At 42.0% G+C, this 25,167-nt stretch overlaps 1 protein-coding gene across 1 annotated transcript in view; it reads left to right on the top strand.

Moving 5' to 3' along the window:
- Positions 1-25,167, top strand: part of LOC118367995 (IgGFc-binding protein-like) — a 124,481-nt gene that overhangs the window by 87,308 nt on the left and 12,006 nt on the right. Inside the window, 16 exon segments of the mRNA XM_052497564.1 lie at positions 656-903; positions 1,183-1,360; positions 1,692-1,800; positions 2,042-2,136; positions 3,741-3,917; positions 5,501-5,703; positions 5,938-6,082; positions 7,481-7,578; positions 8,651-8,765; positions 8,768-8,850; positions 11,551-11,715; positions 13,015-13,142; positions 18,009-18,280; positions 18,776-18,984; positions 22,418-22,562; positions 22,771-23,018. Coding sequence (XP_052353524.1) covers positions 656-903; positions 1,183-1,360; positions 1,692-1,800; positions 2,042-2,136; positions 3,741-3,917; positions 5,501-5,703; positions 5,938-6,082; positions 7,481-7,578; positions 8,651-8,765; positions 8,768-8,850; positions 11,551-11,715; positions 13,015-13,142; positions 18,009-18,280; positions 18,776-18,984; positions 22,418-22,562; positions 22,771-23,018 — 2,618 coding nt within the window.

Raw genomic sequence — 25,167 nt, 5'->3', positions numbered from 1 at the left:
ACACGCATTAATTACCACACATTAATTACAACACGCATTACCCACAGAAACAACACACATTAATTACAACACACATTAATTACAACACGCATTAATTACAACACACATGAATTACAACACACATTAATTACAACACACATTAATTACAACACGCATTAATTACAACACACATGAATTACAACACACATTAATTACAACACGCATTAATTACAACACGCATTAATTACAACACGCATTAATTACAACACGCATTAATTACAACACGCATTAATTACAACACACATTAATTACAACACACATTAATTACAACACGCATTAATTACAACACACATGAATTACAACACACATTAATTACAACACACATTAATTACAACACGCATTAATTACAACACACATGAATTACAACACGCATTAATTACAACACGCATTAATTACAACACACATGAATTACAACACGCATTAATTACAACACACATGAATTACAACACACATTAATTACAACACACATTAATTACAACACACATTAATTACAACACACATGAATTACAACACACATGAATGAAAACACATTTAACAACATCACAACCATAAATGAATTCAATAGGATAAACTATAACTAAACTCTACCCTCCATCTCTCCTCCCTCTATCCACAGAAACAGGTATCTGCACTGTACAGGGCGACCCTCACTACACCTCTTTCGATAAAAAGGTGCATAACTTCATGGGTTCCTGTTCCTACACTCTCACCAAGCCATGCAATGAGTCCTCCGGCTTGCCGTACTTCACCGTCGACACGCAGAACGAGCACCGAGGCAGCAACAAGAAGGTGTCGTACGTCCGAGCCGTCATGGTCAAGGTCTCCGGGATGACTGTCATCTTGGGAAAGGGACGCAAAATACAGGTGAGGAGGATTATGGGTAGATTAGCGCTACAGTTTGACTTCATCACAAATGTTACATTTCCCACATTTTAGTTTATTTATATTATTTATTTATATATGAATTATGCTGCCAAAGTGTCAGAAAAAGGCTTTGCAGTGTAGAAGGTGGAAGGTGGTTATGCCTTTCACCATTAAAGAAAACCAAAATATATCAAAAATAATATTCAACGCTGCACTGTATCGTCAGCTTTTAGCGTCAAGACGTTTCATCAAACTGGTTGCTCTCTGCCCCTCTCCCAGGTCAACGGTACCCTGGTGACCCCTCCCGTGACGCTGACCAATGGGGTGAAGATCTACCTGAGCGGGAAGTTCGTTGTGTTGGAGACGACCTTTGGCCTGCGGGTGAGGTTCGATGGTAACCACCACGCTGACGTCACTCTGCCCTCCTTCTACAACGAACTGCTCTGTGGACTTTGTGGTAAGAATAATAATAAATAATAATAATATATGCCATTTAGCTGACGCTTTTATCCAAAGCGACTTACAGTCATGTGTGCATACATTCTACGTATGGGTGGTCCCGGGAATCGAACCCACTACCCTGGCGTTACAAGCGCCATGCTCTACCAACTGAGCTACAGGAGGACAACAGATAATCAATATTTACAGACAGGGAAACCCGATTGCCAGACAGAGAAACCTGCAGTAGTACACCATACAAGCCCTTGGGATGAGAAAATAATGATACAAAACATCCTAATTGACTAGATAGGGATTCTGTCATTATTTGGTGATTGTCTATCTAATAGGAAACTTCAATGACCAACCTGGTGATGACAACATCAAGCCAGATGGTAAACCAGCCGTCAACACCAACGAACTAGGAGAGAGCTGGCAGGTACCCGACGACCGCCCCGAGTGAGTCTCCTGTTTCCGTTTCTTTTGCATTCATGAACTGAATGGTTTTATTCATCCTGTATTTTTCTGGAAGTACCTATAGTCTGACCTCGGATACCAGAACCAGACTGGATTCCAGTGTTTTGTATCAAACGTGACCTACTACAGGTCTGTCTCCATGGAGATTTAATTTCACTCCTCGACAGTGACGTCTTTGACGTTCGTCCCTTCCTTCAATCCCTCCATCCTCTGTCCCTGTCAGCTGCACCCACGGTGGAGGAGAGGAGGAGTGTGATCCCAAGGTGGAGGCAGAGGCTGTGAAACCTACCAGCTGTGGGATGATCAGTGACCCTAATGGTGAGACACACACACACACAGTGCATTCGGAAAGTATTCAGACCCCTTGAACCTTTTCACATTTTGTTGCGTTACAGCCTTATTCTAAAATTGATTAAATTGTTTTTTCCCCCTCATCAATCTAAACACAATACCACATAATGATAAAGAAAAAACAAGTTTTTAGACATTTTTACAAATGTATTACAAATAAAAAACTGAAATGTTACATTAACGTAAGTATTCAGACCCCCTACTCAGCATTTTGTTCAAGCACCATTGGCAGCGATTACAGCCTTGAGTCTTCTTGGGTACGACACTACAAGCTTGATACACCTGTATTTGGGGAGTTTCTCCCATTCTTCTCTGCATCCTCTCAATCTCTGTCAGGTTGGATGGGGAGCGTCGCTGCACAGCTATTTTCACGTGTCTCCAGAGATGTTTGATCGGGTTCAAGTCCAGGCTCTGGCTGGGCCACTCAAGGACATTCAGAGACTTGTCCTGAAGCATGTCCTACATTGTCTTGGCTGTGTGCTTAGGGTCGTTGTTCTGTTGGAAGGTGAACCTTCGCCCCAGTCTGAGGTCCTGAGCGCTCTGGAGCAGGTTTTCATCAAGGATCTCTCTGTACTTTGCTCCGTTCATCTTTCCCTCGATCCCAACTAGTCTCCCAGTCCCTGTCACTGAAAAACATCCACGCAGCAGGATGCTGCCACCACCATGCTTCACTGTAGGGATGGTGCCAGGTTTCCTCCAGATGTGATGCTTGGCAATCAGGCCAAAGAGTTCAATCTTGGTTTCATCAGACCAGAGAATCTTGTTTCTCATGGTGGCGTGCTGCAGAAAAAGTCCCTCTGGAAAGTTCTCCTATCTCCACAGAGGAACTCTAGAGTTCTGTCAGAGTGACCATAGGGTTCTTACTCACCTCCCTGACCAAGGCCCTTCTCCCCCAATTGCTCAGTTTGGCTGGGCGGCCAGCTCTAGGAAGAGTCTTGGTGGTTCCAAACTTCTTACATTTAAAGATGAGGAGGTCACTGTGTTCTTGGGGACCTTCAATGCTGCAGACATTTTTTGGTACCCTTCCCCAGATCTGTGCCTCGACACAATCCTGTGACGGGGCTCTACAGACAATTCCTCATGGCTTGGTTTTTGCTCTGACTTTGTGGGACCTTATATAGACAGGTGTGTGGCATTCCAAATAATAATGTCCAGTCAATGGAATTTACCACAGTTGAACTCCAATCAAGTTGTAAGAAACATCTCTAACATGATCAATGGAAAAAGGATGAACCTGAGCTCAATTTTGAGTCTCATAGCAAAGGGTCTGAATACTTATTTAAATAAGGTATTTCTGTTAGTTTTTTTAAATGAATGGACAACAATTCTTAAAACCTATTTTTGTCATAATGGAGTGTTCTGTGTAGATCAATGAGGAAATGTATTTATTTAATCTATTTTAGAATAAGGCTGTAACGTAACAAAATGTGGGAAAAGTATGAACACACTGTCTAGACTAAATCCTATGCTCAGACATATTTTCTTTCACCAAAACGGTTACATAAAATATACTACACAGAACTTGTAATGTATAACCGTTTATCACCAATCATTCTCCATGGTTGTCCCAGGTATCTTCAAGCCGTGCCACGCGGTGGTTCCCCCCAACATCTACCAGGAGAACTGTGTGTATGACCAGTGTGCTACAGGAGGAGAGACGGTGGCTCTGTGCCAGGCTATAGAGAGTTACGCTGACCTGTGTGCCTTGGCTGGAGTACCCATCGCATGGAGGAACAACACCTTCTGTCGTAAGTCACACACACACACACACACACACACACACACACACACACACACACACACACACACACACACACACACACACACACACACACACACACACACACACACACACACACACACACACACACACCTGTCGTAAGTCACACACCAAGAAACAATGTTTACAACTTGTTCTTCTGTTGTAACACACACCTGCGTCTTCTCTATGTAAAACACTAGGCCGTGCATCTACTAAGAAACCTGTCAATATACTGTAACATACTGTATCTGTAACATACCGTATCTGTATGTTACCGTATCTGTAACATACTGTATCTGTATGTTACTGTATCTGTATGTTACTGTATCTGTATGTTACTGTATCTGTATGTTACTGTATCTGTATGTTACTGTATCTGTATGTTACCGTATCTGTATGTTACTGTATCTGTATGTTACTGTATCTGTATGTTACTGTATCTGTATGTTACTGTATCTGTATGTTACTGTATCTGTATGTTACTGTATCTGTATGTTACTGTATCTGTAACATACCGTATCTGTATGTTACTGTATCTGTATGTTACTGTATCTGTATGTTACCGTATCTGTATGTTACTGTATCTGTATGTTACTGTATCTGTATGTTACCGTATCTGTATGTTACTGTATCTGTATGTTACTGTATCTGTATGTTACTGTATCTGTATTTTACCGTATCTGTATGTTACTGTATCTGTATGTTACTGTATCTGTATGTTACCGTATCTGTATGTTACTGTATCTGTATGTTACTGTATCTGTATGTTACCATATCTGTATGTTACCGTATCTGTATGTTACCGTATCTGTATGTTACCGTATCTGTATGTTACTGTATCTGTATGTTACTGTATCTGTATGTTACTGTATCTGTATGTTACTGTATCTGTATGTTACTGTATCTGTATGTTACTGTATCTGTATGTTACTGTATCTGTATGTTACCGTATCTGTATGTTACTGTATCTGTATGTTACCGTATCTGTATGTTACCGTATCTGTATGTTACTGTATCTGTATGTTACCGTATCTGTATGTTACCGTATCTGTATGTTACTGTATCTGTATGTTACTGTATCTGTATGTTACCGTATCTGTATGTTACCGTATCTGTATGTTACTGTATCTGTATGTTACTGTATCTGTATGTTACCGTATCTGTATGTTACCGTATCTGTATGTTACCGTATCTGTATGTTACCGTATCTGTATGTTACTGTATCTGTATGTTACCATATCTGTATGTTACCGTATCTGTATGTTACCGTATCTGTATGTTACCGTATCTGTATGTTACTGTATCTGTATGTTACCGTATCTGTATGTTACTGTATCTGTATGTTACTGTATCTGTATGTTACTGTATCTGTATGTTACTGTATCTGTATGTTACTGTATCTGTATGTTACTGTATCTGTATGTTACCGTATCTGTATGTTACCGTATCTGTATGTTACTGTATCTGTATGTTACTGTATCTGTATGTTACCGTATCTGTAACATAACTCTATGTTACCGTACCCCCCTTTATTGAGATGAACCAACATGTCCTCCATCTCTCCCCCAGCTCTGAAGTGTCTCCCAGGCAGCCACTACGAGCCCTGTGGTAGCGCCTGTCCCTCCAGCTGTCAGAACCCTACTTTCAACTCCACCTGTAACCAGCCCTGTGTAGAGGGGTGTGTATGTGACCTCGGACTGCTCCTCAGCGGAGACAAGTGTGTCCCACCCAGCCAGTGTGGCTGCACCGACGAGGATAACAACTATAGGCCGGTAAGCAAGAGAGTCACCGTTTTATCATTGCTTTCACAAAAGTCAATACGATGCCTGGAACTCGTGGGAAAAACATAAACTAGAGTTCAAGTCATCTCATAAACCGTTTGAAATAGTTTAAGTTTGAGCCTCTGTTTCAAAAGCACAGCTTAGTTTTTTGCACTCTACATTTGGACTATGTTTAAGGCTAGCTCATATTGTTGAGGCAGATTTGTATGTCTGTGCATGTCCTAGGTGGGAGACAGTTGGTTCACTGAGCTGGACTGTTCGGAGCGTTGTAGGTGTAACCCTGGCAGCAACATGACCTGTGAGCCGTGGCAGTGTAGCCCCGCCCAGGAGTGTAAGGTGTTGGAGGGAGAGCTGGGATGTTTCTCAACAGGTAAATACTACACCCACTGTAGACCTTTAACATCCTTCAAATATCATGTCACTATTATCAGGCTCAGTTGTCTTTGTTCTATATTTCACAAACGTTACTGGGACAAAAAAATATCATTGATAGTTTTTAGCCCATCAAACTCAGCAACAATTTGCGAATTCACTATCTCTGTCCTTTCTATAGGGTTGGCTGTGAATTCCCTATCTCTGTCCTTTCCATAGGTTTGGCTGTGATTACACTATCTCTGCCCTTTCTATAGGTTTGGCTGTGATTACACTATCTCTGCCCTTTCTATAGGTTTGGCTGTGATTACACTATCTCTGTCCTTTCTATAGGGTTGGCTGTGAATTCACTATCTCTGTCCTTTCTATAGGTTTGGCTGTGAATTCACTATCTCTGTCCTTTCCATAGGTTTGGCTGTGATTACACTATCTCTGCCCTTCCTATAGGTTTGGCTGTGATTACACTATCTCTGTCCTTTCTATAGGGTTGGCTGTGAATTCACTATCTCTGTCCTTTCCATAGGTTTGGCTGTGATTACACTATCTCTGCCCTTCCTATAGGTTTGGCTGTGATTACACTATCTCTGTCCTTTCTATAGGGTTGGCTGTGAATTCCCTATCTCTGTCCTTTCCATAGGTTTGGCTGTGATTACACTATCTCTGCCCTTTCTATAGGTTTGGCTGTGATTACACTATCTCTGCCCTTTCTATAGGTTTGGCTGTGATTACACTATCTCTGCCCTTTCTATAGGTTTCGCTGTGAATTCACTATCTCTGTCCTTTCCATAGGTTTGGCTGTGATTACACTATCTCTGCCCTTCCTATAGGTTTGGCTGTGATTACACTATCTCTGTCCTTTCTATAGGGTTGGCTGTGAATTCCTATCTCTGTCCTTTCCATAGGTTTGGCTGTGATTACACTATCTCTGCCCTTTCTATAGGTTTGGCTGTGATTACACTATCTCTGCCCTTTCTATAGGTTTGGCTGTGATTACACTATCTCTGTCCTTTCTATAGGGTTGGCTGTGAATTCACTATCTCTGTCCTTTCTATAGGTTTGGCTGTGAATTCACTATCTCTGTCCTTTCCATAGGTTTGGCTGTGATTACACTATCTCTGCCCTTCCTATAGGTTTGGCTGTGATTACACTATCTCTGTCCTTTCTATAGGGTTGGCTGTGAATTCACTATCTCTGTCCTTTCCATAGGTTTGGCTGTGATTACACTATCTCTGCCCTTTCTATAGGGTTAGCTGTGAATTCACTATCTCTGTCCTTTCTATAGGTTTGGCTGTGAATTCACTATCTCTGTCCTTTCTATAGGTTTGGCTGTGAATTCACTATCTCTGTCCTTTCCATGGGTTTGGCTGTGAATTCACTATCTCTGCCCTTTCTATAGGTTTGGCTGTGTGTCATGTGTCTGGAGATCCTCACTACTACACCTTTGACGCTGTCATGCACACCTTTATGGGTACCTGTACCTACACCCTGGTAGAGGTGAGTAATGTCATCTCCCTCCATCCCTCCCTCCATCCCTGTCTCTCTCTCTCCCTCCATCCCTCCCTCCATCCCCATCCCCGTCTCTCCCTCCATCCCTCCCTCCATCCCCATCCCCGTCTCTCTCCCTCCATCCATCCCTCCATCCCTGTTTCTTTGTCTCTCTCTCTCTCTCTCTCTCTCTCTCCATTCCCATCTCTCCTTCCCTCTCTCCCTCCATCCCTCCCTCCCCCTCCATCCCCATCCCCGTCTCTCTCCCTCCATCCATCCCTCCATCCCTGTTTCTTTGTCTCTCTCTCTCTCTCTCTCTCTCTCTCCATTCCCATCTCTCCTTCCCTCTCTCCCTCCATCCCTCCCTCCCCCTCCCTCCCCATCTCTCTCTCTCTCATCCCTCCCTCCATCCCCATCCCCGTCTCTCTCCCTCCATCCCTCCCTCCCCCTCCATCCCCATCCCCGTCTCTCTCCCTCCATCCATCCCTCCATCCCTGTTTCTTTGTCTCTCTCTCTCTCTCCATTCCCATCTCTCCTTCCCTCCCTCCTTCCATCCCTCCCTCCCCCTCCCTCCCCATCTCTCTCTCTCTCCATCCCAATCTCCCTTTCTCTCTCCCTCCATCCATCCCTCCCTCCCCATCTCTCTCCCACGCTCCCACTGTGTAACCGATCTCTCCCTCCGTCCCCCCATCTATCTCTTTCCTTCCCTCCCTCTCTCGCTGTCAGGTGTGTAACTCCACCAAGGTAACTCCGCCCCCCCATCTATCTCTTTCCTTCCCTCCCTCTCTCGCTGTCAGGTGTGTAACTCCACCAAGGTAACTCCGCCCCCCCATCTATCTCTTTCCTTCCCTCCCTCTCTCGCTGTCAGGTGTGTAACTCCACCAAGGTAACTCCGCCCCCCCATCTGTCTCTTTCCTTCCCTCCCTCTCTCGCTGTCAGGTGTGTAACTCCACCAAGGTAACTCCGTCCCCCCATCTATCTCTTTCCTTCCCTCCCTCTCTCGCTGTCAGGTGTGTAACTCCACCAAGGTAACTCCGTCCCCCCATCTCTCTCTTTCCTTCCCTCCCTCTCTCGCTGTCAGGTGTGTAACTCCACCAAGGTAACTCCGTCCCCCATCTTCTTTCCTGGAGGGAGGGCTGTCAGGTGTGATAACTCCACTGAGGAGTTCACCATCGTGGCGAGGAATGAGGACTGAGGAGTCCAGGGGAGTCTTACGTGCACTCTGTTACAGTCTACCTTCCCAACGCCAACATCACGCTACAGAAGAGCCGCAGAGTTCTGGTGAGATGGAGGGAGGGAGTCCTTGGGGAGGATATATTACTGAGGGAGCCCTTGGGGAGGATATATTACTGAGGGAGTCCTTGGGGAGGATATATTACTGACGGAGTCCTTGGGGAGGATATATTACTGACGGAGTCCTTGGGGAGGATATATTACTGAGGGAGTCCTTGGGGAGGATATATTACTGACGGAGTCTTTGGGGAGGATATATTACTGAGGGAGTCCTTGGGGAGTATATATTACTGAGGGAGCCCTTGGGGAGGATATATTACTGAGGGAGTCCTTGGGGAGGATATATTACTGACGGAGTCCTTGGGGAGTATATATTACTGAGGGATTCCTTGGGGAGGATATATTACTGAGGGAGTCCTTGGGGAGGATATATTACTGAGGGAGTCCTTGGGGAGTATATATTACTGAGGGAGTCCTTGGGGAGGATATATTACTGAGGGAGTCCTTGGGGAGGATATATTACTGAGGGATTCCTTGGGGAGGATATATTACTGAGGGAGTCCTTGGGGAGGATATATTACTGGGGGAGTCCTTGGGGAGTATATATTACTGAGGGAGTCCTTGGGGAGTATATATTACTGAGGGAGTCCTTGGGGAGGATATATTACTTAGGGAGCCCTTGGGGAGGATATATTACTGAGGGAGCCCTTGGGGAGGATATATTACTGAGGGAGTCCTTGGGGAGGATATATTACTGAGGGAGTCCTTTGGGAGTATATATTACTGAGGGAGTCCTTGGGGAGGATATATTACTGAGGGAGTCCTTGGGGAGGATATATTACTCAGGGAGTCCTTGGGGAGTATATATTACTGAGGGAGCCCTTGGGGAGGATATATTACTGAGGGAGTCCTTGGGGAGTATATATTACTGAGGGAGTCCTTGGGGAGTATATATTACTGAGGGAGTCCTTGGGGAGTATATATTACTGAGGGAGTCCTTGGGGAGTATATATTACTGAGGGAGTCCTTGGGGAGGATATATTACTGAGGGAGCCCTTGGGGAGGATATATTACTGAGGGAGTCCTTGGGGAGTATATATTACTGAGGGAGTCCTTGGGGAGTATATATTACTGAGGGAGTCCTTGGGGAGGATATATTACTGAGGGAGTCCTTGGGGAGTATATATTACTGAGGGAGCCCTTGGGGAGGATATATTACTGAGGGAGTCCTTGGGGAGTATATATTACTGAGGGAGCCCTTGGGGAGGATATATTACTGAGGGAGTCCTTGGGGAGTATATATTACTGAGGGAGCCCTTGGGGAGGATATATTACTGAGGGAGTCCTTGGGGAGGATATATTACTGAGGGAGTCCTTGGGGAGTATATATTACTGAGGGAGCCCTTGGGGAGGATATATTACTGAGGGAGTCCTTGGGGAGAATATATTACTGAGGGAGTCCTTGGGGAGGATATATTACTTAGGGAGCCCTTGGGGAGGATATATTACTGAGGGAGTCCTTGGGGAGTATATATTACTGAGGGAGTCCTTGGGGAGGATATATTACTGATGGGGTCCTTGGGGAGGATATATTACTGAGGGATTCCTTGGGGAGGATATATTACTGAGGGAGCCCTTGGGGAGGATATATTACTGAGGGAGTCCTTGGGGAGGATATATTACTGAGGGAGCCCTTGGGGAGGATATATTACTGAGGGAGTCCTTGGGGAGGATATATTACTTAGGGAGCCATTGGGGAGGATATATTACTGAGGGAGTCCTTGGGGAGTATATATTACTGAGGGAGTCCTTGGGGAGTATATATTACTGAGGGAGTCCTTGGGGAGGATATATTACTGAGGGAGTCCTTGGGGAGTATATATTACTGTTAGCTGTGAATCAGATTTCCCCAGAAAGTACAGCAGTTCTCTGCTTTGTCAAATTGTTTCAGTCAGATAGTAGTCACCGTTATGGTAAGTATTGGTCATTATTCATCGTCAACAATCACTATCCTCTCTATGAAGCTGGCAGGGGAGGCAGAGGAGACAGGGTTGACAGTGAAGACACGGGAGACAGGGGAGACACGGGAGGCTGAGGAGACTGGAGACAAGGGAGGCTGAGGAGACGGGAGACAAGGGAGACACGGGAGGCTGAGGAGACGGGAGACAAGGGAGACACGGGAGACACGGGAGGCTGCGGAGACGGGAGACAAGAGGAGCAGGGGAGACGGGGGAGACGGGGGAGACAGGGGAGGCTGAGGAGACGGGAGACAAGGGAGACACGGGAGACAGGGGAGACAGGGGTGACACGAGAGACAGGGGAGACGGGAGAGGCGGGGGAGACGTGGGAGATGAGGGAGACAGGGGAGACAGGAGACAGTGAAGACTGGAGACAAAATATTGTTTCTAGGGGGTGCTGATGGAGGTTGCCTATTCTAGTGAGGACGTCAGCACCGGCAAGCCCCTCCCTTGAACCGCCCATGGAAGCTGTGATGGTCTAGTTTGATAAACAATCACCCAGATCCTTACAGTGTATTATTAATCACCACTAATAACCTCCTTCTACCTTCACTCCCCCACCCCTCTATGTCTCCCTCCCCCTCTCTATAACCTCCTTCTCCCTTCACTCCCCCACCCCTCTATGTCTCCCTCCCCCCTCTCTATAACCTCCTTCTCCCTTCACTCCCCCACCCCTCTATGTCTCCCTCCCCCCTCTCTATCTTTCTCCCTCCCCCTCTCTTCTCTCCAGTTGAACGGGCACAGGGTGCGTACTCCTCTGTCCATCGATGTGGCCGGGGCCAGGGTCTTGAGTAGTGGTGTCTACATTCTACTGGACACTAACTTTGGCCTGAAGGTGAAGTTTGATGGAGTCCATCACCTGGAGATCATCGTCCCTGGAGAGTACTTCAACAAGGTACATCCAACTGGACCCAAACATTATAATGTTACTGTATGATGACGATACATATAATATCATGATCAAATAAGAAGCTTCTTTCACACAAACATGTCCTTTGCTGTCTCAAAATATGCACATCTTCAGATCAAAATGATACCGTGAAATGCTTACATACGAGCCTTTAACCAACAATGCAGAGTTTTTAAAAAGTGAGTAATGTGCTAAATAAACTAAAGTAAAATAGTAACACAATAAAATAACGATAACGAGGCTACGGGGAGCGGTACAGAGTCAATGTGCAGGGGTACGTTTTAGTCAAGGTAATTGAGGTAATATGTACATGTAGATAGGGGTGAAGTGACTATGAATAGATAATAAACAGAGAGTAGCAGCAGCATATGTGAAGAGTGTGAAGGAGTGCGCGGGCGGGCGGGCAGCCGGTGTGTGTGTGTGTGTGTGTGGGTGTGTGTGTGTGTGTGTGTGTGTGTGTGTGTGTGTGTGTGTGTGTGTGTGTGTGTGTGTGTGTGTGTGTGTGTGTGCGTGTGTGTGTGTGTGTGTGTGTGTGTGTGTGTGTGTGTGTGTGTGTGTGTGTGTGTGTGTGTGTGTGTGTGTGTGTGTGTGTGTGTGTGTGTGTGTGTGTGTGTGTGTGTGTGTGTGTGTGTGTGTGTGTGTGTGTGTGTGTGTGTGTGTGTGTGTGTGTGTGTGTGTAGTATGTGTGTGTGTGTGTGTGTGTGTGTGTGTGTGTGTGTGTGTGTGTGTGTGTGTTGGAGTGTCAGTGTAGTATGTGTGAGTGTGTGGTCCAATGAGTGTACATGGAGCCTGAGCCAGATAAAATAACAAAACAATAATAAAAAATCTGATTAAAATAAGGGGGTCAATGCTAATAGTCTGGGCTGTGATGAACTGTTCAGCAGTCAAATGGGGGTAAAAGCTGGAGTGACATGGACACCAGGGGTATGAGTGCTACAGATGTGAGTGCCAGTCATTTAGACAGGTTACCTTGGTGTTGAGGGGCACAGGGACTATGGTGGTCTGCTTGAAACATGTAGGTATTACAGTCTGGGTCAGGAAGAGGTCGAAAATGTAGGTGAAGACACTTGCCAGCTGGTCAGTGTATGCTCTGAGTACGTGTCCTGGTAATCTGTCTGGTAATCTGTCCTGGTAATCTGTCTGGTAATCTGTCCTGGTAATCTGTCCTGGTAATCTGTCTGGTAATCTGTCCTGGTAATCTGTCCTGGTAATCTGTCTGGTAATCTGTCTGGTAAACTTCTCCATTATCTCTCTCACACTCTCTCTCTCTCTACATCTCGCCAGGTGTGTGGTATGTGTGGTAACTTCAACATGAACACGTCTGATGACAACCTGAAACCAGATGGAAAGCCGGCCAAGGACGTGATGGAACTGGGCAACAGCTGGAAGTCAGAGGGAGACTCAGACCCAGGGTCAGTCACCTTGGACCTCTTACCTTAGACCTTTAACCTCTGACCTTATTCATGTGCTACACCTGAAGGAAAATGATTCATATACAAGAACCAACTCACTTTCCCACACATTGCTGATATGCAGATATCCATCTCTGTAGATATCCTCTCCTTCCTTTCTCTATCACATACATGGAACTCTATTCCATATCAAGTAACTGATGCAAGCAGTAAAATTAAATTTAAAAAACAGATAAATATACACCTATTGGAACAGCGGGAACTGTGAAGCAACATAAACATAGACAAAAACACATACACACACACACACTATGACATACACACTATAACATACACACTATAACATACACACTATAACATACACACTATAACATACACACTATAACATACACACTATAACATACACACTATAACATACACACTATAACATACACACTATAACATACACACACACACTATAACATACACACACACACTATAACATACACACTATAACATACACACTATAACATACACACTATAACACACACTATAACATACACACTATAACATACACACACACTATAACATACACACTATAACATACACACTATAACATACACACACACTATAACATACACACTATAACATACACACACACACTATAACATACACACTATAACATACACACTATAACACACACACACACACTATAACACACACTATAACATACACACTATAACATACACACACACACTATAACATACACACTATAACATACACACACACACACTATAACATACACACTATAACATACACACTATAACATACACACACACTATAACATACACACTATAACATACACACACACACTATAACATACACACTATAACATACACACACACACACTATAACATACACACTATAACATACACACTATAACATACACACACACACTATAACATACACACTATAACATACACACTATAACATACACACTATAACATACACACTATAACATACACACTATAACATACACACTATAACATACACACACACACTATAACATACACACTATAACATACACACTATAACATACACACTATAACATACACACTATAACATACACACTATAACATACACACACACACTATAACATACACACTATAACATACACACTATAACATACACACACACACTATAACATACACACTATAACATACACACACACACTATAACATACACACTATAACATACACACACACACTATAACATACACACTATAACATATAACATACACACTATAACATACACACTATAACATACACACTATAACATACACACACACACACTATAACATACACCCTATAACATACACACTATAACATACACACTATAACATACACACACACACTATAACATACACACTATAACATACACACTATAACTATAACACACACACTATAACATACACACTATACACATACACACATACACTATAACATACACACTATAACATACACACTATAACATACACACTATAACATACACACTATTCACACACACACATACACTATAACATACACACTATAACATACACACTATAACATACACACACACACTATAACATACACACTATAACATACACACACACACTATAACATACACACTATAACATACACACGATAACATACACACTATAACATACACACTATTCACACACACACATACACTATAACATACACACTATAACATACACACTATAACATACACACTATAACATACACACTATACACACACACACACTATAACATACACACTATAACACACACACTATAACATACACACACACACTATAACATACACACTATAACATACACACACACACTATAACATACACACTATAACATACACACGATAACATACACACTATAACATACACACTATTCACACACACACATACACTATAACATACACACTATAACATACACACTATAACATACACACTATAACATACACACTATAACATACACACTATACACACACACACACACACACACTATAACATACACACTATAACACACACACACACACTATAACATACACACTATAACATACACACTATAACATACACACACAATATAACATCCACACTATAACATACACACACACACACTATAACATACACACTATAACATACACACACACTATAACATACACACTATAACATACACACACACACACTATAACATACACACTATAACATACACACACACACACTATAACATACACACTATAACATACACACTATAACATACACACTATAACATACACACTATAACATACACACTATAACATACACACTATAACATACACACCATAACATACACACACACACACTATAACATACACACTATAACATACACACTATAACATACACACACACACTATAACATACACACTATAACATACACACTATAACATACACACACACACTATAACATACACACTATAACATACACACACACACTATAACATACACACTATAACATACACACACACTATAACATACACACTATAACATACACACTATAACATACACACTATAACATACACACTATAACATACACACACACACTATAACATACACACTATAACATACACACACACACACACGATAACATACACACTATAACATACACACTATAACATACACACTATAACATACACACTATAACATACACACACACACGATAACATACACACTATAACATACACACACACACGATAACATACACACTATAACATACACACACACACGATAACATACACACTATAACATACACACACACACGATAACATACACACTATAACATACACACACACACACGATAACATACACACTATAACATACACACACACACGATAACATACACACTATAACATACACACTATAACATACACACACACACGATAACATACACACTATAACATACACACACACACGATAACATACACACTATAACATACACACTATAACATACACACACACACGATAACATACACACGATAACATACACACACACACGATAACATACACACTATAACATACACACACACACACTATAACATACACACACACGATAACATACACACTATACATACACACACACACGATAACATACACACTATAACATACACACACACACGATAACATACACACTATACATACACACACGATAACATACACACTATACACACACACACGATAACATACACACTATACACACACACACACACTATAACATACACACTATACACACACACACACGATAACATACACACTATACACACACACACACACAATAACATACAAACTATACACACACACACGATAACATAAAACTATACACACACATAACATACACACTATACACACACACGATAACATACACACTATAACATACACACACACACACGATAACATACACACTATAACACACACACACACACATACACACACACACGATAACATACACACTATAACACACACACACACACATGATAACATACACACTATAACATACACACACACACACACACACACACACGATAACATACACACTATACACACACACACACACACGATAACATACACACTATAACATACACACACACACGATAACATACACACTATACATACACACACACACACACGATAACATACACACTATACACACACACACACGATAACATACACACTATACACACACACACACACACACACACACACACACACGATAACATACACACTATACACACACACGATAACATACACACTATACACACACACACACACATAACATACAAACTATACACACACACACGATAACATACACACTATACACACACACGATAACATACACACTATACACACACACACACGATAACATACACACTATACACACACACACACACACACACACACACACACACACACACACACACACACACACACACACACACACACACACACACACACACACACACACACGATAACACACACACTATACACACACACACACACATGATAACATACACACACACACACACACACACACACACACGATAACATACACACTATACACACACACACACACGATAACATACACACTATAACATACACACACACACGATAACATACACACTATACACACACACACACACACGATAACATACACACTATACACACACACACACACGATAACATACACACTATACACACACACACACACACACACGATAACATACACACTATACACACACGAGCACATGGATTTTCGGTTGTAGATGTGGAGTAGTGGCCTGAGCACACACACTTAATGTGTTGTGAATGTATTCTAATGTTTTTTTTAAATGTACTTGGCCAATATATCATGGCTAAGGGCTGTTGTTAAGCACGACACAACGTGGGGTCTCTGGATACAGCCCTTAGCAGTGGTATATTGGCCAATATACCACGGCTAAGGGCTGTTGTTAAGCACGACACAACGTGGAGTCTCTGGATACAGCCCTTAGCCGTGGTATGTTGGCCGTGTACCACAAACCTCAGAGGTGCCTTATTGCTGCTATATACTGCAGTAAAAATAAATGTTTTGTCATACCCATGTTATACGGTCTGATATACCACGGCTGTCAGCCAATCAGTGTGGCTGTGTGGTTCGAGCCCTGAATGCTGATTGGCTGACAGCATTGTGCCTAAGAACAGCCCTTAGCCGTGGTATATTGGCCATATACCACACCCCCTTGTGCCTTATTGCTTAAATACATACCTCTCTCCTTTCATCTATCTAACCCATTTGTCTCTCTCTCTCTTCATCCCTCCAGATGCTCGCCAGATGAGCGTCCCAGCATCCACCCCAACTGCACGACAGAAGAAGAGAACCAGTACGAGACCCTGTGTTCTTCTGTTGTCCTCGGAGACAAGTTCAAGCCCTGCCACTCTTTACTGTCCCCAGAGGCTTTCCTGGGGAACTGTGTGTATGACATATGTGAATACGACGGCATGCAGGCCACACTGTGTGATAACGTGGAAGCATATGCACAAGCCTGTCAGTCAGCCGGGGTCACCATCAGCTGGAGGAACAATACATTCTGTCGTAAGTGAAGAGGGGAAGAGGGAGGAGAGGACAGAGGGGAGGTTGCGAGAGAGAGGGGAAGAGGGAGGAGGGGGCAGAGGGGAGGTTGAGAGAGAGAGGGGAAGAAGGAGGAGAGGTGGGAGGGGAGGTGGAGAGAGAGGGGAAGGAGGGTGGGAGGGGAGAGAGAGGGAAGAGGGAGGAGGGTGAGGTGGAGAGAGGGGAAGGGGAGGAGAGGGAGGGAGGTGGAGGGGGGAAGAGGGAGGAGAGGGAAGGGAGGGGAGGAGAGGTGGAGGAGAGGTGGAGAGAGAGGGGAAGAGGGAGGAGAGGTGGAGAGAGAGGGGGAGGGAAATGGGAGGGAGAGAGGGATTAAGAAAGAGAGGGTGAAGAGAGTGATAGAAAATGAGTGAAATCATCCCATACAGTATATTATGTACCAAGAATATATTGAACCAACGTCATGTGTTGTGTTCTGGTTGTCTTCTAACCTCTCTCTCCCCCCTCCTCTCGCTCTCCCAGCCCTGCCGTGCCCCCCCAATAGCCACTACTCTGACTGCACGGCCCCCTGCCCCCCCACCTGCTCTGACCTGTTCCCCACGCTCTGCCACCTGCCCTCTACCACCTGCGTCGAGGGGTGCCAGTGTGACGCCGGGTTTGTCCTCAGTGATGTGCAGTGTGTTACTCTGGCCAAGTGTGGCTGTGTGGACAGAGTGGGAGAGTACCATGATGTGAGTCTGATTGGTACACACACACACACACACACACACACACACACACACACACACACACACACACACACACACACACACACACACACACACTCACACTCACACACACACTCACACACACAGGCTTCCTCTCATCAGATGAAATTACCTCTGTCTGATATTACCTCTGTCTGATATCTGATGTTACCTCTGTCTGATATCTGATATTATCTCTGTCTGATATCTGATGTTACCTCTGTCTGATATCTGATATTACCTATGTCTGATGTTACCTCTGTGTGATATCTGATATTACCTCTGTCTGATATTACCTCTGTCTGATATCTGATATTACCTCTGTCTGATGTTACCTCTGTCTGATGTTACCTCTGTCTGATATCTGATATTACCTCTGTCTGATATTACCTCTGTCTGTCTGATATCTGATGTTACCTCTGTCTGATATCTGATGTTACCTCTGTCTGATATCTGATGTTACCTCTGTCTGATATCTGATATTACCTCTGTCTGATGTTACCTCTGTCTGATATCTGATATTACCTCTGTCTGATATCTGATGTTACCTCTGCCTGATATCTGATATGATCTCTGTCTGATATTACCTCTGTCTGATATTACCTCTGTCTGATATCTGATATTACCTCTGTCTGATATCTGATGTTACCTCTGTCTGATATCTGATATTACCTATGTCTGATGTTACCTCTGTGTGATATCTGATATTACCTCTGTCTGATATTACCTCTGTCTGATATCTGATATTACCTCTGTCTGATGTTACCTCTGTCTGATATCTGATATTACCTCTGTCTGATATCTGATGTTACCTCTGCCTGATATCTGATATGATCTCTGTCTGATATTACCTCTGTCTGATATTACCCCTGTCTGATATTACCCCTGTCTGATATTACCCCTGTCTGATATCTGATATTACCTCTGTCTGATATCTGATATTACCTCTGTCTGATATTACCTCTGTCTGATATTACCTCTGTCTGATGTTACCTCTGTCTGATGTTACCTCTGTCTGATATTACCTCTGTCTGATATTACCTCTGTCTGATATTACCTCTGTCTGATATTACCTCTGTCTGATGTTACCTCTGTCTGATATCTGATATTACCTCTGTCTGATATCTGATATTACCTCTGTCTGATATTACCTCTGTCTGATATTACATATGTCTAATGTTACCTCTGTCTGATATGACCTCTGTCTGATATTACCTCTGTCTGATGTTACCTCTGTCTGATATCTGATATGACCTCTGTCTGATATCTGATATTACCTCTGTCTGATATTACCTCTGTCTGATATCTGATATTACCTCTGTCTGATATTACCTCTGTCTGATATTACCTCTGTCTGATATTACCTCTGTCTGATATTACCTCTGTCTGATATCTGATATTACCTCTGTCTGATATTACCTCTGTCTGATGTTACCTCTGTCTGATGTTACCTCTGTCTGATATCTGATGTTAGCTCTGTCTGATATCTGATATTACCTCTGTCTGATATCTGATATTACCTCTGTCTGATGTTACCTCTGTCTGATATCTGATATTACCTCTGTCTGATATTACCTCTGTCTGATATCTGATATTACCTCTGTCTGATGTTACCTCTGTCTGATATCTGATATTACCTCTGTCTGATGTTACCTCTGTCTGATATCTGATATGATCTCTGTCTGATATTACCTCTGTCTGATATTACCTCTGTCTGATATTACCCCTGTCTGATATTACCTCTGTCTGATGTTACCTCTGTCTGATATCTGATATTACCTCTGTCTGATATCTGATATTACCTCTGTCTGATATTACCTCTGTCTGATATCTGATATTACCTCTGTCTGATATCTGATATTACCTCTGTCTGATATTACCTCTGTCTGATATTACCTCTGTCTGATATTACCTCTGTCTGATGTTTACCTCTGTCTGATATCTGATATTACCTCTGTCTGATATCTGATATTACCTCTGTCTGATATTACCTCTGTCTGATATCTGATATTACCTCTGTCTGATGTTACCTCTGTCTGATGTTACCTCTGTCTGATATCTGATATTACCTCTGTCTGATGTTACCTCTGTCTGATGTTACCTCTGTCTGATATTACCTCTGTCTGATATTACCTCTGTCTGATATTACCTCTGTCTGATATTACCTCTGTCTGATGTTACCTCTGTCTGATGTTACCTCTGTCTGATATTACCTCTGTCTGATATTACCTCTGTCTGATATCTGATATTACCTCTGTCTGATATCTGATATTACCTCTGTCTGATATTACCTCTGTCTGATATCTGATATTACCTCTGTCTGATATTACCTCTGTCTGATGTTACCTCTGTCTGATGTCTGATATTACCTCTGTCTGATGTTACCTCTGTCTGATATTACCTCTGTCTGATATTACCTCTGTCTGATATTACCTCTGTCTGATATTACCTCTGTCTGATATTACCTCTGTCTGATATTACCTCTGTCTGATGTTACCTCTGTCTGATATCTGATATTACCTCTGTCTGATATCTGATATTACCTCTGTCTGATATCTGATATTACCTCTGTCTGATATCTGATATTACCTCTGTCTGATATCTGATATTACCTCTGTCTGATATCTGATATTACCTCTGTCTGATATTACCTCTGTCTGATATTACATATGTCTGATATTACCTCTGTCTGATATTACCTCTGTCTGATATTACCTCTGTCTGATATTACCTCTGTCTGATATCTGATATTACCTCTGTCTGATATTACCTCTGTCTGATATCTGATATTACCTCTGTCTGATATTACCTCTGTCTGATGTTACCTCTGTCTGATATTACCTCTGTCTGATGTTACCTCTGTCTGATATTACCTCTGTCTGATGTTACCTCTGTCTGATATTACCTCTGTCTGATATCTGATATTACCTCTGTCTGATATCTGATATTACCTCTGTCTGATATTACCTCTGTCTGATATCTGATATTACCTCTGTCTGATATTACCTCTGTCTGATGTTACCTCTGTCTGATATTACCTCTGTCTGATGTTACCTCTGTCTGATATTACCTCTGTCTGATATTACCTCTGTCTGATATTACCTCTGTCTGATATTACCTCTGTCTGATGTTACCTCTGTCTGATATCTGATATTACCTCTGTCTGATATTACCTCTGTCTGATGTTACCTCTGTCTGATATTACCTCTGTCTGATGTTACCTTTGTTTGATATTACCTATACCTTACCTATAGCTGATACGTCATCAAGTGAGCCTACTAAAAGTTTAAGATAGAATTTATTCATTTTGGGGGGGAAATGCGGGGGGCAGTGCCAAAAGATCCTATCATCATTGTTTTTGTTACTGACACACTCCTAGAATCAACAGTCAGTCATAATCCTGACGCGTGTGTTCCAGGTGGGTGACTCGTGGTTGACGGACCACTGTGATGGCCAGTGTACCTGTAACCTGGGAGGCTCCATAACCTGCTCAGACGTTAAATGCCCCGACAATTCTGTCTGCATTCTGGACAAATATGGAGAACTCTACTGCAAACCTGAGAGTAAGTCTCTCAATTTTACTCCCAATATTGGCAATATTACCTCTAATTCCACTAGTAGTACTAGTAGATACTATTACAGATACTAATACTCAATACTCACACAAACCTTGGCCTTATAACAGCCTATATTATCTTGCTGTATGATTGGAATGTTTCTAAATGCTCATACAGCTTTCTCTTCCCCTTTTCCCTCCCACTCCCTCTCCAGAGTTCAACAGGTGCAATATCCACGGTGACCCCCACTACCGTACGTTCGATGGGCTCACCCACCACTTCCAGGGCCCCTACACCTACACCCTGACCCAGGGTCACGACCTCCCCAGCTCACTGGTCGATCTGCAGGTGCGGGGGAAGAACGTCCATCGTGGTGGCAGCAGGAAGGTCTCCTACCTAGATGAGGTGTATGTCGATGTCTACGGAGTCAGTATCCGATTCCTGCAGAAGAAAGTAGTACTGGTGAGTTGGATGGAACAACATACTGTATTAAGAGTGGATGGAATAACATACTGTATTTAGAGTGGATGGAATAACATACTGTATTTAGAGTGGATGGAATAACATACTGTATTTAGAGTAAATGGAAGAACATACTGTATTTAGAGTAAATGGAACAACATACTGTATTTAGAGTGGATGGAACAACATACTGTATTTAGAGTGGATGGAAGAACATACTGTATTTAGAGTGGATGGAAGAACATACTGTATTTAGAGTGGATGGAAGAACATACTGTATTTAGAGTAAATGGAAGAACATACTGTATTTAGAGTGGATGGAACAACATACTGTATTTAGAGTGGATGGAAGAACATACTGTATTTAGAGTGGATGGAAGAACATACTGTATTTAGAGTGGATGGAAGAACATACTGTATTTAGAGTGGATGGAAGAACATACTGTATTTAGAGTAAATGGAAGAACATACTGTATTTAGAGTAAATGGAACAACATACTGTATTTAGAGTGGATGGAACAACATACTGTATTTAGAGTGGATGGAAGAACATACTGTATTTAGAGTGGATGGAATAACATACTGTATTTAGAGTGGATGGAAGAACATACTGTATTTAGAGTGGATGGAAGAACATACTGTATTTAGAGTAAATGGAAGAACATACTGTATTTAGAGTAAATGGAAGAACATACTGTATTTAGAGTAAATGGAAGAACATACTGTATTTAGAGTAAATGGAAGAACATACTGTATTTAGAGTAAATGGAAGAACATACTGTATTTAGAGTGGATGGAAGAACATACTGTATTTAGAGTGGATGGAATAACATACTGTATTTAGAGTGGATGGAATAACATACTGTATTTAGAGTGGATGGAACAACATACTGTATTTAGAGTGAATGGAAGAACATACTGTATTTAGAGTAAATGGAAGAACATACTGTATTTAGAGTAAATGGAAGAACATACTGTATTTAGAGTAAATGGAACAACATACTGTATTTAGAGTGGATGGAATAACATACTGTATTTAGAGTGGATGGAAGAACATACTGTATTTAGAGTGGATGGAACAACATACTGTATTTAGAGTGAATGGAACAACATACTGTATTTAGAGTAAATGGAAGAACATACTGTATTTAGAGTAAATGGAAGAACATACTGTATTTAGAGTAAATGGAAGAACATACTGTATTTAGAGTAAATGGAAGAACATACTGTATTTAGAGTGGATGGAAGAACATACTGTATTTAGAGTGGGTGGAAGAACATACTGTATTTAGAGTGAATGGAAGAACATACTGTATTTAGAGTAAATGGAATAACATACTGTATTTAGAGTAAATGGAATAACATACTGTATTTAGAGTAAATGGAAGAACATACTGTATTTAGAGTAAATGGAAGAACATACTGTATTTAGAGTAAATGGAAGAACATACTGTATTTAGAGTGGATGGAAGAACATACTGTATTTAGAGTGGGTGGAAGAACATACTGTATTTAGAGTGAATGGAAGAACATACTGTATTTAGAGTGGATGGAAGAACATACTGTATTTAGAGTAAATGGAAGAACATACTGTATTTAGAGTAAATGGAAGAACATACTGTATTTAGAGTGGATGGAAGAACATACTGTATTTAGAGTGGATGGAAGAACATACTGTATTTAGAGTAAATGGAAGAACATACTGTATTTAGAGTAAATGGAAGAACATACTGTATTTAGAGTAAATGGAAGAACATACTGTATTTAGAGTAAATGGAAGAACATACTGTATTTAGAGTAAATGGAAGAACATACTGTATTTAGAGTGGATGGAAGAACATACTGTATTTAGAGTAAATGGAAGAACATACTGTATTTAGAGTAAATGGAAGAACATACTGTATTTAGAGTGGATGGAAGAACATACTGTATTTAGAGTGGGTGGAAGAACATACTGTATTTAGAGTGAATGGAAGAACATACTGTATTTAGAGTGGATGGAACAACATACTGTATTTAGAGTGGATGGAAGAACATACTGTATTTAGAGTGGATGGAACAACATACTGTATTTAGAGTGGATGGAACAACATACTGTATTTAGAGTGGATGGAAGAACATACTGTATTTAGAGTGAATGGAAGAACAT

The sequence above is a fragment of the Oncorhynchus keta genome, chromosome 35 (genome assembly GCF_023373465.1).
Source record: "Oncorhynchus keta strain PuntledgeMale-10-30-2019 chromosome 35, Oket_V2, whole genome shotgun sequence".
Taxonomy (NCBI): domain Eukaryota; kingdom Metazoa; phylum Chordata; class Actinopteri; order Salmoniformes; family Salmonidae; genus Oncorhynchus; species Oncorhynchus keta.
This window is presented reverse-complemented; position numbering and strand designations above follow the sequence as displayed.